The sequence below is a fragment of the Aptenodytes forsteri genome, unplaced genomic scaffold (assembly GCF_000699145.1).
Source record: "Aptenodytes forsteri isolate BGI_AS27 unplaced genomic scaffold, ASM69914v1 Scaffold118, whole genome shotgun sequence".
Taxonomy (NCBI): domain Eukaryota; kingdom Metazoa; phylum Chordata; class Aves; order Sphenisciformes; family Spheniscidae; genus Aptenodytes; species Aptenodytes forsteri.
In genome coordinates this window covers 1961043-1976353 of record NW_008795859.1, presented here as the reverse complement: position 1 = coordinate 1976353, position 15311 = coordinate 1961043, and the positions used below count along the sequence as shown (strand labels likewise).

General features: G+C 42.7%; 1 protein-coding gene across 1 annotated transcript in view; it reads right to left on the bottom strand.

Annotated features, from left to right (window-relative positions):
- The window catches only part of KDM2B (lysine demethylase 2B), a 125056-nt gene that overhangs the window by 67530 nt on the left and 42215 nt on the right, over positions 1–15311 (bottom strand). The window contains exons 8-9 of the mRNA XM_019473272.1: positions 11308–11401; positions 10236–10389 (exon numbers count right to left, since the gene is read on the bottom strand). Of these exons, the coding sequence (XP_019328817.1) occupies positions 10236–10389; positions 11308–11401 (248 nt within the window). The remainder of the gene's footprint in view (positions 1–10235; positions 10390–11307; positions 11402–15311) is intronic.

Below are 15311 nucleotides of genomic sequence, written 5' to 3'. Positions count from 1 at the left end.
ACATGACAAACCCTCAACAGAAAGATTAACAAACATGAATATATTTTCAATCCTGTATTGTTGAAGAGCTGGTAGAGGTGCAAACTGAAAGTCTTCCATAAAGTATCTGAGACAACCTCTGGTTCTGCGGATAATGTATTTAATTCCCTACTTACATTTATAAGCCAGGTCTAAACTCATCTTACAATGAGTACCTTCAACTCCTAACTTCTGAGCTAACTAAACACTAGGTCCTTCAAGTGTGCATATTTCTAATAACAAGATGCACATATTTCTAATAACAACACTGAAAATACTGCTTTTTATGACACCGTTCTCAACAACAAAATCCTGTAATAACGAAGCACTAAAATCCATCAGGATTGGGAAAATAAAAATAAACCAGAGACCAAGCAACAAACAGAAAGTCATTACCTGTAAAGTCCTTGGAAGTAAAGTTCCCACCCCTAGCCAAAGCAGGATGCAGGATGATTTCCAGGCATAGCTCAGAGATGGATAAAGATGATGCTCATGGGTACCATCCCTTCACTGTTGAACAGTGTTGAGCTAGGCACACAGCTAAGTCCCAGGGAATCCCCAGATCTCCAGCAGTTCATGTGCTCCCACATGCAGGATCCAGCCCACAGCCCCTCTGCCAGCTACAGGGTGCAGCCCTGTCAGAGGAGTCACCTGCTCGTAAGATAGATTTTGGCCACTCAGCTGTAGAGCTTTTTTCAGTCACACTGCATCCCAAAATAGTTTCAACTTGCCTGAGGAATGTACGTGCAATATTAAAACTGCAGAGACACAAGCACCAAGAGGCGTATTCCAGGGACGTAGGACACTATGGGCAAGATTAGACAAAAAAGATGGAGAATTGACAAGGTAGAAAACCACAGGAAGATTGGCACGGATGTTACAAAGGAAAAAAAAAAATCTCCTGTTCTAATATTAACAAGGCTGTGTATGGAGAAAAACTGAAGAGGCCAGCACCAGAAAAGTAGGAAGAAACAGAGATTCCATGAGGGTAATATATTGTGGAAATGAGCTCTGAGAACAGACAAGCATGGATGGCACATTCAATTCATTCCCACAGCTTAGATACAAGCACGACTCAGAAATAAACTGAGGATAAATGTTCATTGTGACCATTTGCAAACAAGAACACCCATCTTCTAAGCTTCCCAATTACAAAGGTTTTTAAAGAGGAAGACAGACCTCCAGAATAGGCACAAGCTGCATGTATGCGTAAGACAAAGAGGACAGCCAAGGGGATTGCTTTAATATCACCCACACCAATACATCCCGCCTGTCTCACCTTCAGCTACGCCACTACTTTTCACCGGATGAACTGACAGGTCTGTTGACATGTATGATCACGTCACTCTATGCTGGACAGCCCGTCATGTCTGCTCATGTATGTCTGCATCTTTAAGCTCTCACAGAAAAAACTTGCCACACAACCTCCAACACAGACACCTCTGAAGTGCGTGCCATCAATTCTCTCCTCAGTGACTGCTCTCTACCGTTTACATAAACCCTGGTACTACTGCACAACCCTATACGTTTCATGGGTTAGTGCAAGACAAGAGGTAACATCTCTCCCCTTGGTAATACTCTCAAAAACTGTAATATTCTCAAAAAAAAAAAAAAAAGGAAAGCAACACAGAAAAAAATGCCACAAATTTAATTTTATCCTTAATGCTAAAAAAAGCACTGGAGTCATATCAGAACAAATGGATTAAGGACTGAGAAAGTCAAGTCAGTGGAATAAGATATTGTTCATTTTTGGCTGAAAGACACAAACAAAAGCACCTGCTAAACATTATCTAAGGCTACAATTAAACCCAACAGATGAGAGAAAGACATATACTGTGTGGTTTCAAGGATTAGCCATGAATTAGAAAACTCTTCCTCGTGGGTGACCAGTTTCAAACCAGCCTGTGTTGATAGTGGTAATGGCTGAGTGAACATGGAACCAGCCTGTCCTTCCTTCGCAGGCTGGTCCGACAGCTTGTGGCTGGAGCACGCTCTCAGTGCGGCAGAGCAGCTCCTGCACGGCCACTGCACGGTCCTGCCCTGTGAGCAGAGTACTTCAGACCACATGCCAGCGACGAGCTCAGCTAAACAGGGATAGACAACTTTGGGAGTACAGACACTGCATAGGCACTGTTCACAACCCTCATTTCAGACCTCAAGAAGACTGTCCACTTATGGTTTTTCTGAAGTTGATCTTTTTTATTGCAGTTCTTGGTGATTAATGAGTATTTCTTCCTTCCCAAAACAATCCTAGTTTATGAAGCCAAGCCAACATTGAGCAGGAATTCTAATCAGGAGGCTCAGAAATACTCATCTGATTTACAGTTATGAATTATTCCACCACTCCTAAGATACACTTGAATATTTCGATGTTATCATCTCTAGTAAGTCAAGAAGGTAAAATTAACAGTAACAAAAGCTTTTCTGAACAGTTAAAAGGAAGATACAATCTCATTTTATAAAATTCAAAAGATAATAAGTATTATAAAACATTGCAAACTTGTTAGAAGATTTCAGGGGCCTGCAAATTCCTACTGTACCTTCAAGGATGCAATCATTCATCTGAGAACAATAAAAAAGAATATTAACTTATAAAGCTACAGGGCAAACAGACTACAAGCTCCAAGCCAAAACCATGGTGCATCTGTTTCCATTAGTAACTGAACAGATATTTTGCTTTGTGATATAGAAGGCATACATATTTTCCTGCAATTCTACAGCAACTTGGGTGGAAAAGATGAAATAACCTATGTCTCAAAAATAAAAAGTGACTAAAGAGATAACCTTAGAGCAGACACTGCCAGCAAATGAAATATTATTTCTCTCAACTTAGAAGAAGAATAATTGCGTCATAATAGTGCCCACAACCAAATATATCAAGGAAAGATCATCTTTACATTTTAAAAGTAAAAAAATTACTAATTTTGCCCCAGTAGTACAAGTAATACAGCAACTCTCAATTTTACATCATTGATAAGAATTAGAGCACTGCAGAGGAACAGAACTATCCCACTGATAGAACAGTCCCACTGACTGGAAAAAGGGGAAACATAACCCCCAAAAGGGAAAAAAGGAAGACCCAGGGAACTACAGGCCAGTCAGTCTCACCTCTGTGCCCAGCAAGATCATGGAGCAGATCCTCCTGGAAACTATGCTAAGACACATGGAAAATAAGGAGGTGACTGGTGACAGCCATTATGGCTTCACTGAGGGCAAATCATGGCTGACAAATTTGGTGGCCTTCTACGACGGGATTACAGCATTGCTGGATAAGGGAAGAACAACTGATGTCATCCACCTGAACTTATGCAAAGCATTTGATACTGTCCCGCATGACATCCTTGTCTCTAAATTGGAGAGACATGGATTTGAGGGATGGACCACCCAGTGGATAAGGAATTGGCTGGATGGTGACACTCAAAGAGTTGCAGCCAATGGCTCAACGTCCAAGTAGAGACCAGTGATGAGTGGCGTTCCTCAGGGGTCGGTATTGAGACCGGCACTGTTTAACATCTTAATCCCACTGTCCCTGTCGCCGATAAAGTGCACTCTCAGAAAGTTTCCCGACGACGCCAAGCTGTGTGATGCAGCCGACACGCTGCAGGGAAGGGATGCCATCCAGAGGGACCTTGACAGACTTGAGAGGTGGGCCCGTGCAAACCTCACAAAGTTCAACAAAGTGCAGTGTCCTGCACATGGGTCGGGGCAATCCCAAGCACAAATACAGGCTGGGCAGAGAATGGATTGAGAGCAGCCCTGAGGAGAAGGACTTGGGGGTGTTGGTTGATGAGAAGCTCAACATGACCCGGCAATGTGCGCTTGCAGCCCAGAAAGCCAACTGTATCCTGGGCTGCATCAAAAGAAGCGTGACAAGCAGGTCGAGGGAGGTGATTCTGCCCCTCTACTCTGCTCTTGTGAGACCCCACCTGGAGTCCTGTGTCCAGCTCCGGGGCATCCAACATAAGAAGGACATGGACCTGTTGGAGTGAGTCCAGAGGAGGACCACAAAGATGATTAGAGGGCTGGAGCACCTCTCCTATGAAGACAGGCTAAGAGAGTTGGGGTTGTTCAGCCTGGAGAAGAGAAGGCTCTGGGGAGACCTTACAGCAGCCTTCCAGTACCTGAAGGGGAACTACAAAAAGGCTGGAGAGGGACTTTTTACAAGGGCATGTAGTGATAGGGCAAGGGGTAATGGCTTTAAACTGAAAGAGGGGAGATTGAGACTAGGTATAAGGAAGAAATTCTTCACTATGAGGGTGGTGAGGCACTGGAACAAGTTGGCCGGAGAAGTTGCGGATGCCCCATCCCTGGAAGTATTCAAGGCCAGGTTGGATGGGGCTTTGAGCAACCTGGCCTAGTGGAAGGCGTCCCTGCCCATGGCAGGGGGGGTGGAACTAGATCATCTTTAAGGTCGCTTCCAACCCAAGCCATTCTATGATAAAAATCCAGCATTATGCTGTCACTTTCTATCTGAAAGCATATTCAAGGCAAAACACCTCTCCTCTCTGATCCTCTCCGCTGATCTTCATTGCTTGGTCCGTAGAGGTTCCAGGCATGGAGCTTCCATTAATGTCAGTGGAAGCTCCCAAAAATGGGAAAAGCTAACAGCAACCAAAAATAGCCAGGCAGCTATGCAGCCCTAGCACAACTCCCTGCAAAAAATTTACCAGTCATCTTTTAATAGCCTGTCATTCTCCTTGATATAAAGACTATATGCTACTTTCTGGCCCTATTACATAATAATTCATCAAATACTGACTGGCATAGCAGAGGTGACCTAAGACTGCACACTCATAATAGGTAGAATCCTACTGATAACCACTGATACAGTATTTGAAGCACTTCGAATCCTTGCAAATAGCTGCCTAGAGTCTAGCACAGAACATTCCTTTCCGTCCACTTTCCTTCCCAAAAACATTCATCTGAGAAGTCATTATTTCTGCATTTGACTGGAAACAAGAACTTTGGAGCACTATCACGTTACCATAATAATCACCACAGACCAACAACAATATTTTGTTAGATTGTGGCTCATGCTTCAGCTCTCAAGAAATTAAGAGAGATTATAATAGCATGTTTCCATGTCAAAGGCCCCAAAGTGCATTATAAAGAACATAAGAAAAATAAAGTAAAACAAACAGCTTACTCCTCAGTGGAACACTGCCAACTCCGAGGTGAAACACAACTGTTATAAAATAGCATGCAGCAACACTAGTGAGAAGTCTGAAGAGGAACCAGAAAGGAACACCATGTCCAGTTGACAGTAAGTTACCCTGTCTGGATTTTGATCATAGGAACGTCTAATAAATCAGCACTGCAAAAGTCTTCTACAGTATCTAATAGCAGTCCATTACTCAATTTGCAGAAATAAAAAATGCACAGTGACTTCTTGGACCATTATTTTATGGACTATGTAGTGGTCTATTACTGGGACCATTACTGTCAGATTTAAAGACTAGACAAAAGTCACCCAAAATGGCCCAGCTACTTGAGGATTTGTGCTCCCCCACAAACATAGATCTCTAAACTACCAGTTCACACACATCACAACATGCCATCTCTTCAATGTACTCACTTTAAAGTTACATATTTGGAAAGCCTACAGTAAGAACACCCATGCAGAGTCAACCCCAAAAGCATACCTGCTCATGTGTCTACTGCCTCTGACCACCAGCAGAGGCTCAGAAAAAGACTGTAAGAAACAGAGGATGATTAGAGTAACCCTTGGTAGTATTAGCCATCTCCTCCCAAAGGAACCAAAACCAATATGTTTGCAAACTTTCTTAGACCAATCACACTGCAAATCTTGGAATCAAGTTGTATCCACAGTATGGGTGGCAACTTCCTTGGAGGTCAGCGAAACTGGTCTTCACAAAAAGAGAAGAAAATCCAAGTTTATGCATGTTCTGGCAGACTACATTATCAGTAACAATCCAGAACTGGCTCGAGTTCACCTTTTCAAGACACATAATGATTATACTCTTACTTCACAATATTAACAACAGAGACAAATACTGCAAGACAAATTTTCCACAAGAGACTACTAGTTGGCCTACTTTTGTATGTCCCAATTTTGCATGTGCAAACTCTCTTGAATTTCAAGTGCAGGTGTCTACACCAAGCATATATACACACGCACAAAAGAAAAAGGTCCTTTTTTTGAAAGAGAGGTCTGTCAGGAAATTGAGGAAAAAAGCAAACAAGCTTAACATATTTCAAACTACTGCAAGATCTTGTTTGCAGAGGACAGCAGGGAAGGAGGAGAAGGACAATATCCATGTCGGAGCTCCATCACTTACAATCAAAATGACATATCAGCAAGACTAAAAGACTCAAAGGAGCAAGTGTATTGAAAAAGGATGAATTTTTCATTTTGTGTATGCTTAGTTTTGAGCTTGGGTTTTGGTAACAACAGTGACATTTAGGAGTACACAAGAGAAACTAACATGGTGTTCAGAGAATCGAGACGGAAGGGAATTCACTGCATAATGTGCCACTTGAAAAAACAAGTGCAAGGATAGAAGTAAAAGATGGTTTACAGAGCATAAAGACTGGAGTGGCAGGCGAAGGGCAAGAGAAGGAGAGAGGAAAGGTTCCAGTGAAGTTATGCAGTGACATAAAAGGAGAAAAATATTTAAAGTAAAAGGAGAAGCACTAAAGATACTAAAAAACTGGGTAAGACATTGGCATTAACTTAGTGAGCAGTATTTCAAACAGACTGTAGGGGAGCAATCAGGACATAATAGAAGAACAAGCGGCTGCATACAAGCCAGAAACATGTGCCTACAGTAATCCTGAGCTGTAGAAATCTGAGGGATGCTGCCCAAACACTGGTTCTGCGTGTCCCTAGCACAGTGATGAGAGATATCTGAACTATTTCTCCATAACACCACCACAATGGACTCCAAACACTTCACACATCCTTCCTGCAAGCCATCACTGGACACACACATGGTACAGAAGAAAGCTACAGCACAAGTAATACTGGACAAGCTCTAGATTTGATTATGACTGATAGAATTTTGTTGTTCCCCTACAGAGACAATAACTGAGCACTGAGATTATGCTTTTCCTCTTCCAGATCATCATAGTTTATACCTGAAAAGAGAAGCACACTCTATAAAGAATTTCCCTTCTATTTGGCAGGTGGGTCAGATACGCAGCATCCACTGTCCACTATACCAGAGTATGATGTGTTACCTTGACCAAATTTCATCTGTGTTGAACACTTAACCATATGAAAGATTAAACATTGCTCATGGTAACATACACAGTGCAAACACCCTAGGGCCGTAGCATTCTTTACTAATGTCTTCCTGCATAAGGCCAAGTTCTCTCCCACCCTGGGAAAACAACAGTCAGATTTCTACAGAAAAAAAATAATCATTTGCTGACACTGATAGTGACTATAGCTTCCTCCCTTCTTGAACCTTCAGCTGTTTTAACATCTTGAATCTACATCTGGCCATAAACCTCAGCATGGCACAATGTGGTATATTTCTCAATCAACAATTATGCTGACAGTTTAGACAATTATATTAAAGGAAAAGGCCAGGTTCCTAGTTGATTTTATCACTTCACCGCAAACTTTACCAGAGTTGATCATCCTTGACTCATCAGTGGGAACTGGTAAAGTAGGAGGTGAGAACTTGTAACGGTGCATCGCTTGTTTGGAGAAGTCCTATGGGGCCATCAGGAGTACAGCTTGCCTCCTGTGCAAGGCCCCAGACACAGTATCCCTCAGAATCCCAGCTTACTTCTCCCCACTCCATACCTAGGAGAGACTCCTAAAATGCTGCAAGATGCACCTTGGCCTATAATGACTCACTATGCTGACAATACTTCGCTCAATTTCTCCTTGATACCACAGCTGTGATTGCGCCTCTCAGTGCTTTGCAGGGTTAGAAGCACAGGTAGAAATTAACTGGTTTAAACTTAATCCTGAAAGGATGATGGCAGTGATGGAGAGGAAAATATCCTGAGGCCCTGGGGAGCACTATAATTATGCCTTCTGTAAGAATAATTCCCATGCTTGTCCAAGTGGTTTGTAGTTTCAGGGATTTACTGGCTCTACTGCTGATCCTAGATTCTCAGAGAAAACTTCCATCTCCCACAAGCCTATGATCTCACTTCCTCGTATGTCTTTTTTACAGTCTTCTCTACCTACTTCATCCTTACACTGCTATGGTATAATAGCATTCCTAGGACCACCCTCAAAAATGACTTGAAAACAGGAGCAGAACAGGATATTTTATGGAAAATGTCCTTTGCTGAGATGTTCTCCATTCACAGTCCAGCTGAGCACTAGCTATATCACTCTATGCCTTCTGTGACCAGGCCTGTAATTACAAGGTATTTTCCTCGTGGATGAGTTGAGGCTGGTCAAGAGTTTATCAGGCTCAACTGAAAGTATGGGACACGCTGGTTTTACAGGCACCCGTTATCAGAACTTGAACACTATGAACACTTATAAAGTACATACAAAACACATTCAAACATTAACCAGTGTGATACTCACACAAACCAGAGCAAAGAGGTCATAGGAATTGACCTGTTTTACACAGCTATGCTCAATTCGCTGACCTGGAACAGCCTTTAATTAGGCATTTCCGTACTCTTAAAACAAACATAGAAATAACACCCTTTCACATAAATAAGAGATTTGCAAATAAGTTTTCCAAACAAAATACAGCAGAGCAAAACCCCTTGAATCCATGAAGTGCTTACAGAGAAATTAGTCATGCATGCCTTTCAAGTATGGCATGGAGCCTAAAATCTCTGAGGTATTGGTATTTCTGTACTTTGGGCTTTCCTAAGAAAACAGAAACTACAGTCAAAAAACACATTTGAAATCACTTCACTTCAGCCACCATGTTACAGTTGTGTCCTGTACAAGCTCCCACAACTTGCTGTATTCCAACTGCTGAGCATGACTAAACTAACATACAGAAAAAGTCTTATTCGTAGGAGGCTGTTCACAGGGGAATGAAGATAAATACGAAGATGCAGTAACAGGATCTAAGCAAACAGCACAGGCACACTCAAACACCCAGTTCAAACAGTAACAGCACATTCTGACCTGTTTCAAGGGAAGACCTAATTTCTTTAATGGATTAACTCCTCCACCCTCAAAGTCATTTTGCCTGTCACCTCCCAGGCTGATTCTTACCAAATACTTACAAATGTGCAAATTTGTAGCCTTCAACCAATACTGACAACGCTCCCTAGCTGGCAAGAACATTCTCGCTGTCTTCGCATGACCTGCATTCTCTCTATCTCCAGGATTAAAAAATAATAATCCTACCTCCACAGAGTAATTCTAGAGCTGAAGAACTACCAACCTGTCTTTCTGTCATGTAGAAAGGCTACCTATATTTATTTCCCTGCTCAGATCCACTAGACAGAGGCGATGTGTTACATCATTATAAACAAACTTACGATCCCATAATAGTCAAAGACAGCAAAGCCTGGTATCATCTTAAATGAGAAGTGTTACAGATTGCATGATCCTTAATCCAATTTAGGCAGGAGCAGAAAGGGCTGAAGGCACCAGCCTTCAAAGCAGCAACTATTTGGTTGCTTTGCAAGAAGAGCCTGAATCATGCAACGCAGCTACTGAGGTGGGCAGTAGCGTAAAAATTAAGTACAGCTGGGCTACTGGAAGATGTCCAGATTGAGCACAATCTCCATCAGCAGAAGTTCTGAAGAGTTATGACAATAAAATAAAGTTGTTTCCCCAAGAAGCAGCCCTGAGGGAGCACAGTGCCTGCTCTTCCATAAACCGGAATCTCCACTGAGCTCCATCAGGGAATCGACTACAGACAAAGGCAAAGAAGTAGGTTACTGAACTGCAGGTGAAACCTGCCAGAAAAGATCACAAAAACAGGAAAGTATTTTTCCGAGAAAGCTAACAATAGCAAAAGTCAGTATGACTCTGACGAGAAGTGGTGGACTAACAGCCCCCGAGACTTAAGTCCTCTCTCCTTTTCCCCAGTACAGCACAAGTGATCACTGCACACACTTCCTCACAGTACATTTTTCATCAGTCTGGATGGGACAGCTTCTGGAAAATTAAGTGCATTCAGTCCCTAGCCTTTATTTTGCCACAGCAAATAAGAGGCCAATACTGGGTTTAGATATGAAGGAGCGTTTTACAGAGAACTGTTAGTCAAAAACAATTCCAGTGATTCCAAAAACAGTTAGTTAACAAGTGATACCTGAAGGAATGAAGAACGTATAGCCTTGTTTCAGCTCAATTCTTTGGCATCGTTCCACCCTGTCTCCCAGAAAGATATCACTTTGCTTTCCTGAAAGAACCCATTCTTCATAAAGTTCTAGATTCTGCAGAGTAGGCGGAATCAGCCAGAAGATCTAAAAATAAAACAAAGATTTAACTATTACCAACAGTCAACAAAAATAAATAGCTGAGAAATTCCAACAAGGTTATCGTGTGTTAGACAAACGAACACATAACACCAAGCCTGCTTTCTGCATAAAACACGTTTTCTAGGTGCTGTACACAGAGGCACACAGCAGACAGCAGCAGCAATTAGTCCATGTGCTAGAAGTGGCAAGATAACTGTCAGTTGTCATCTCTCTCCCATGAAACATCTTACTCAGAAGATGCCTGCACAGTTTACTTTCAGTTCAAAACAATGCGTTGGTATAGTACAACTTCATTGGACTATATAGATGAACAGTATCTGTACCACAGAGATGTTCAATCTGCTGTGTTTATTTCAGTTCCCACCATATGCTGTCTATACTAGAATTGGGAAAAGCAACCTAAAACAGTAAAGATGTGAATGTAGCCATACATGCTGTATATTTTAACGCTTCTGTATCCTGTAATATTTCAGTTGAGGCATAGTGTGCATGTGCATACTAAAGGAACATGGAATCTCTAAAAGGAAACAGAAGCTCTAGCTACAGAAGGAGACCTGTGAGGGCACTCTGACCCAACAAGGGTACACACAGCCACGTACTCACTGCACGACACTTCCAAACCATGCAGCAATAACAAGCCTAAAAGCACTACCACCAACAAACAAAACATTTGGTATTTCAAATAAATCACTCAATTGTTTCATAAAGGTGAATGGTGTCCTTCTAGTTCAGCAAACTCTGTGTACATCAACAAAGCTAGCTGAAATAGACTGATCACTGACTAGCTTCCCCCCTCCCCCCCAAAAAAGAGGAAAAAAAAGAAAAATAAAGGAAAGCAACCCCTCCCCTCCATAAGAGGCACAGAGAAGTAAAAACAAGCATCAAACAACAAGGTTCACCTACCTTCCCCCCACGGAAAACGTGATACCACACTGAAGTGCCACCAAAATCAATATGAAAATCAGTGAAGCATCCTTTCACACTCATCAAACAGTACCTGTAAGCAGAGTGAAGGACAAAAATGAATCAGTGTGAAACAGTATTTTTCACATCTTAATTTGCAGAGGTTAACTGCATGTACGATACTGTTTCCACCAATTAAGCTTCTGCATTTATAGTACTGGGGGTTGTCTCATGAAGTAACTATAACTAGGTTTCTGCTGAAAAATGTGTATCTCCAAGGTTGAGTTTGCTATTCGTTCAACTGGAATGAAAGCTTTCAGAGTTAAGGAATGGAAAAGCATTAAAAGTTATGCTGTTCAGAAATATTTCTTATGCCATTGCCAATCCCCGGGGTGATCTGTTTAATGCTTTCCCTTCACCGCTTGAGAGACATAACCTTCTCCAAAAGTTGTACACAAATTGCTTCAAAGAGCAAAGTTTTTAAAAATCTAATTTCCTTATAAATCCTCCTGAACGTTCTTTACCTACTTGCCACTAATGCCATTTTTGCAAGGCTTGGGGGACAGAAACCTCATTTGGCAAATTAACTCCTTTTTGTTCACATTTCTAGGCATTTCTGCATCAAAATACATAAAGGAACCAGCTGGCAGCATCGCTAAGTATCAAATCCACTATTTTTTAATGCCGTCTTGATTCAGGTTTTCAAAGCAGTTTAAAGTCAACATCACTGGAAAGAGATACAAGAGCTCTCATCTCGCTGCATGAATCTCAAGCCTCCAGCCACCATCTGTAACTAATGGCCGAATTACAGCCGCCCTTCTCACTATAGGCACCTTTGCAAACGCAGGAAACACACACCACTTAACCCACTAACCTCTTTTCCTTGTTCCGGTCCCCGTTTCATGGCTTTTTTTTTTTTTTTTTTTTTTTTTTTTTTGAGGGGGGTTATGGAAACAGTACCAGTACGGGATTTGTAAAAAAAAAGAAAAAAGGTTTCATTTAACTGTGTCTTTTTCTCATCACATTCAGGTAGAGAGAATCTCAGCAGTATGCAGACGGCGTGCAAAAGTCCCTCTAGATGATAGGCTGGAAAGGACCTTACCATGTGTCTGCAGAAGGCTGGCAAATCAGAGAGACTATAGGTACATAAGAGCCCGCTGCCTAGCAACCACATCCCGAGCTGGAGTTGACAGAATGATACGCAATGCTGTCATGAAGACAGTCAATTTGTGGGCTTCAAAAAAGGTCCTGCGCCTTCATCTCACAATTAAAACCTCTCCTTGTGCAATTACACGTATCTACTCTTGCCCACTCTGGAATTATTTTTATTTTATCCTTCAGAAGCAGGAGGAGAGCTTTTTCTGCCCCTGGGGTATTTCAGATGCTTCAAAAATCACAGCTAGCCAAGAAGCTGTCTAGACTCTCAATATGCTCCATTTCAAAATATGAGTCCTTCTCTCCCAAATAATTTTTTTTTTTAATTTCTCCTTTTATGTTTTCTCTACCAAGATGTTGTTGATTACAAGTCAGATAGAATTTAAAAACAATAAAACAAGCCCAGAAAGGAAGTTGCTTTTCTTCCAGCCAAACTGCAAAAAGTCACAGATTGAATAATTGCTCATAAAACAAAAAAACGACATGGAAATTCTCAGTTTCTGGGCAGTGTTGAGTATTAGAGGTTCATGTTGTTTTAAAGTAAAAAATTCAAATCCTTATGGAATCAATTATTTCCAGTTTCCAAAAGGTCAGATGTAAAACACATCACACTAACAAAAATTTTCTAAGACAGTGCTACCTACCAACAATTACCCGTTCATACTAAGATATTCTGAAAGAGTGTAAATGGCCTAAGCATTAGCCAGTTTCATTTGTTCCTCAGTAGTCGATAATCTAAACTTGAAGCTGTCGAACTCTTTGTATTCAGAGAGGAAATAACAGGATTGAATTCTGTGTCAAATCGAAGTGCTTAAAATTTAGTTTTGTGAAAAAACACCAAGGCAGATATAACTGTGAACACACAACTCTTTTTTTTTCCTTGTTTTTCCCCATTTTCTTGAAACTCCTCTAAACACAACAATTTCCATTCCAATAAAGGTGGTTTTAGTGAAAGAGCCACATATGGTGACTAAAAAAAACCTACAAAGCATTTGGAAAAAAACCTAGTTTTTCTTTCCATCCACAAATGAACCATTCCATATTTAATTTCTGCTGTTAATCTTACAGGGCTGCTTTTGTCCAGCCCGAAGAGCTACCGAAAGGCTCAGAAGCCTGAAAAAGCGATCTTCCGCCATATAGCAATCTCCCTTGTTGCCAGTCTGGCACAACGCCTTTGCATTGACCTCTACAGCTTCCTCTTCCAATGTACACCGCAGTCACATGGTCCCAGCACAGCTCCATGCCACAGCTAATCTTATACACGGCTCGGCTCCAACCTCAGCAAGCGGCTTCTCATCACTAACAGCTGCTAATCTGGGGGACGATTCAACTTTTCAGGTTTTTCCGTAACAACAACAGAAAAAAAAAAAAAAAAAAAGGAGGGAAAAAAGCACCATAGCACAGCATCCATGTTGAAAGAAATCTAGAAACTACATCCCACTGTGTGCTCTGGTCACAGCTCTCTGCCTTCAGCGCTCTGGGCCAGAGCAGGTAACACGGGTTACAGGAACACAATCCCAAGTAGGGCACGGGGAGACAATCTGACCAGTTACACCCTGAAAAAACAGGCGATGCAGAAGATGCCCCAACTTTAATTTTTTTCACAACTGCTACCACATCCAATCCCTGCATACTCCACTTTATCTCCTTGCACAGCCTCAGTTAGGGTTTTAAAACATGCAGCTGCTTGTAATCTGTTGTGGGGGAGCTTCCCTTCCCCACAAGGAAGGGAAGTTCAAGTTAATGTATTGTTATTTTGGAGGAAGGATTTGTGGTGTGGGGGAAAGGGGAAATTTCCCCAAAAAAATCTGGGGAAATTTGTTAAGAGAAATGATGCGAAGAAATATGGAGTAACCTGCAAACTCACAGGGAAGAACAAACACAGAGATCCCCAAAAAAAGAGAGGGAGATGATACAAATGAAGCTGAACCACTAAGCAAACACAGAGCACTGGGAACACAGAAACAACACAGAGACGCCGCTCCATAAGCCAGTGCAGATACCACACTCCCAGGCAAACCCACAATGCACTCGCCACGCATAGCTACAAACCCGCAAGCAAACAGAGAAACAAAGACAGCGACAGACACGCCGGGATGCGAATGCACACACGCGCAGGCACACACACACAGGCAGGGGAACGCAGAGGCGCAACGTACATGCACATGAACTCGGGGGAGACGCGCGAGCACACGCAGAGGCAGCATTACCCTGAGCTTAGCTCCTTTTCTCTCGCAATAGATACAGCGCACCATTCAGCTCTATTCCCTCTGGCATTGCAAGGGCTCCCCTGCCACTGAGCTCAGCCCATAAACCACTCCCAAACCCCAGCAGAGGCTTCTGTTTTTTGTTCGGGCCAATGAGAAAAGTATAGCTCACTCTTCCTTCCTCCCAGGAGCAGCGCCGGCTGGTTGAAATCCCTAAGCCTGAAACCGAATACCACAAACCCATGAGCCAACTGCAAGTGCCAAACCAGGGAAAAGGAGCAGGCCCTGCTCTGTGCGTTCGCTCGCTCGCTCTCCCCTCTCCCCCAGGCCGGAGAGGTGCTCCCAGGCGTCGGACGAGGGAGGCTGCGGCGGTCCCTGGCTGCATCCCGGCACCCCGGGGTCCCCTTCTCCCAGGCCTCGCCTCACAGCATCTGGAAGCGGGAGCTGGAGGAGAGAGAGCAGGAAACAATAGCTACCTTCGGGCGACTCCTCACGCTAACGGCCTGACCCGCACTGAGCAACACTCCCACACTGGGGCCCTGTAACCGAAAGCCACAAATTCCGCCGCAAGACAAAAGAAACCATTGTCACCCGGGAGACACGGAGCCGGCCAGCCAGCCCGCCCGGCCCGTCTGCCGCCCC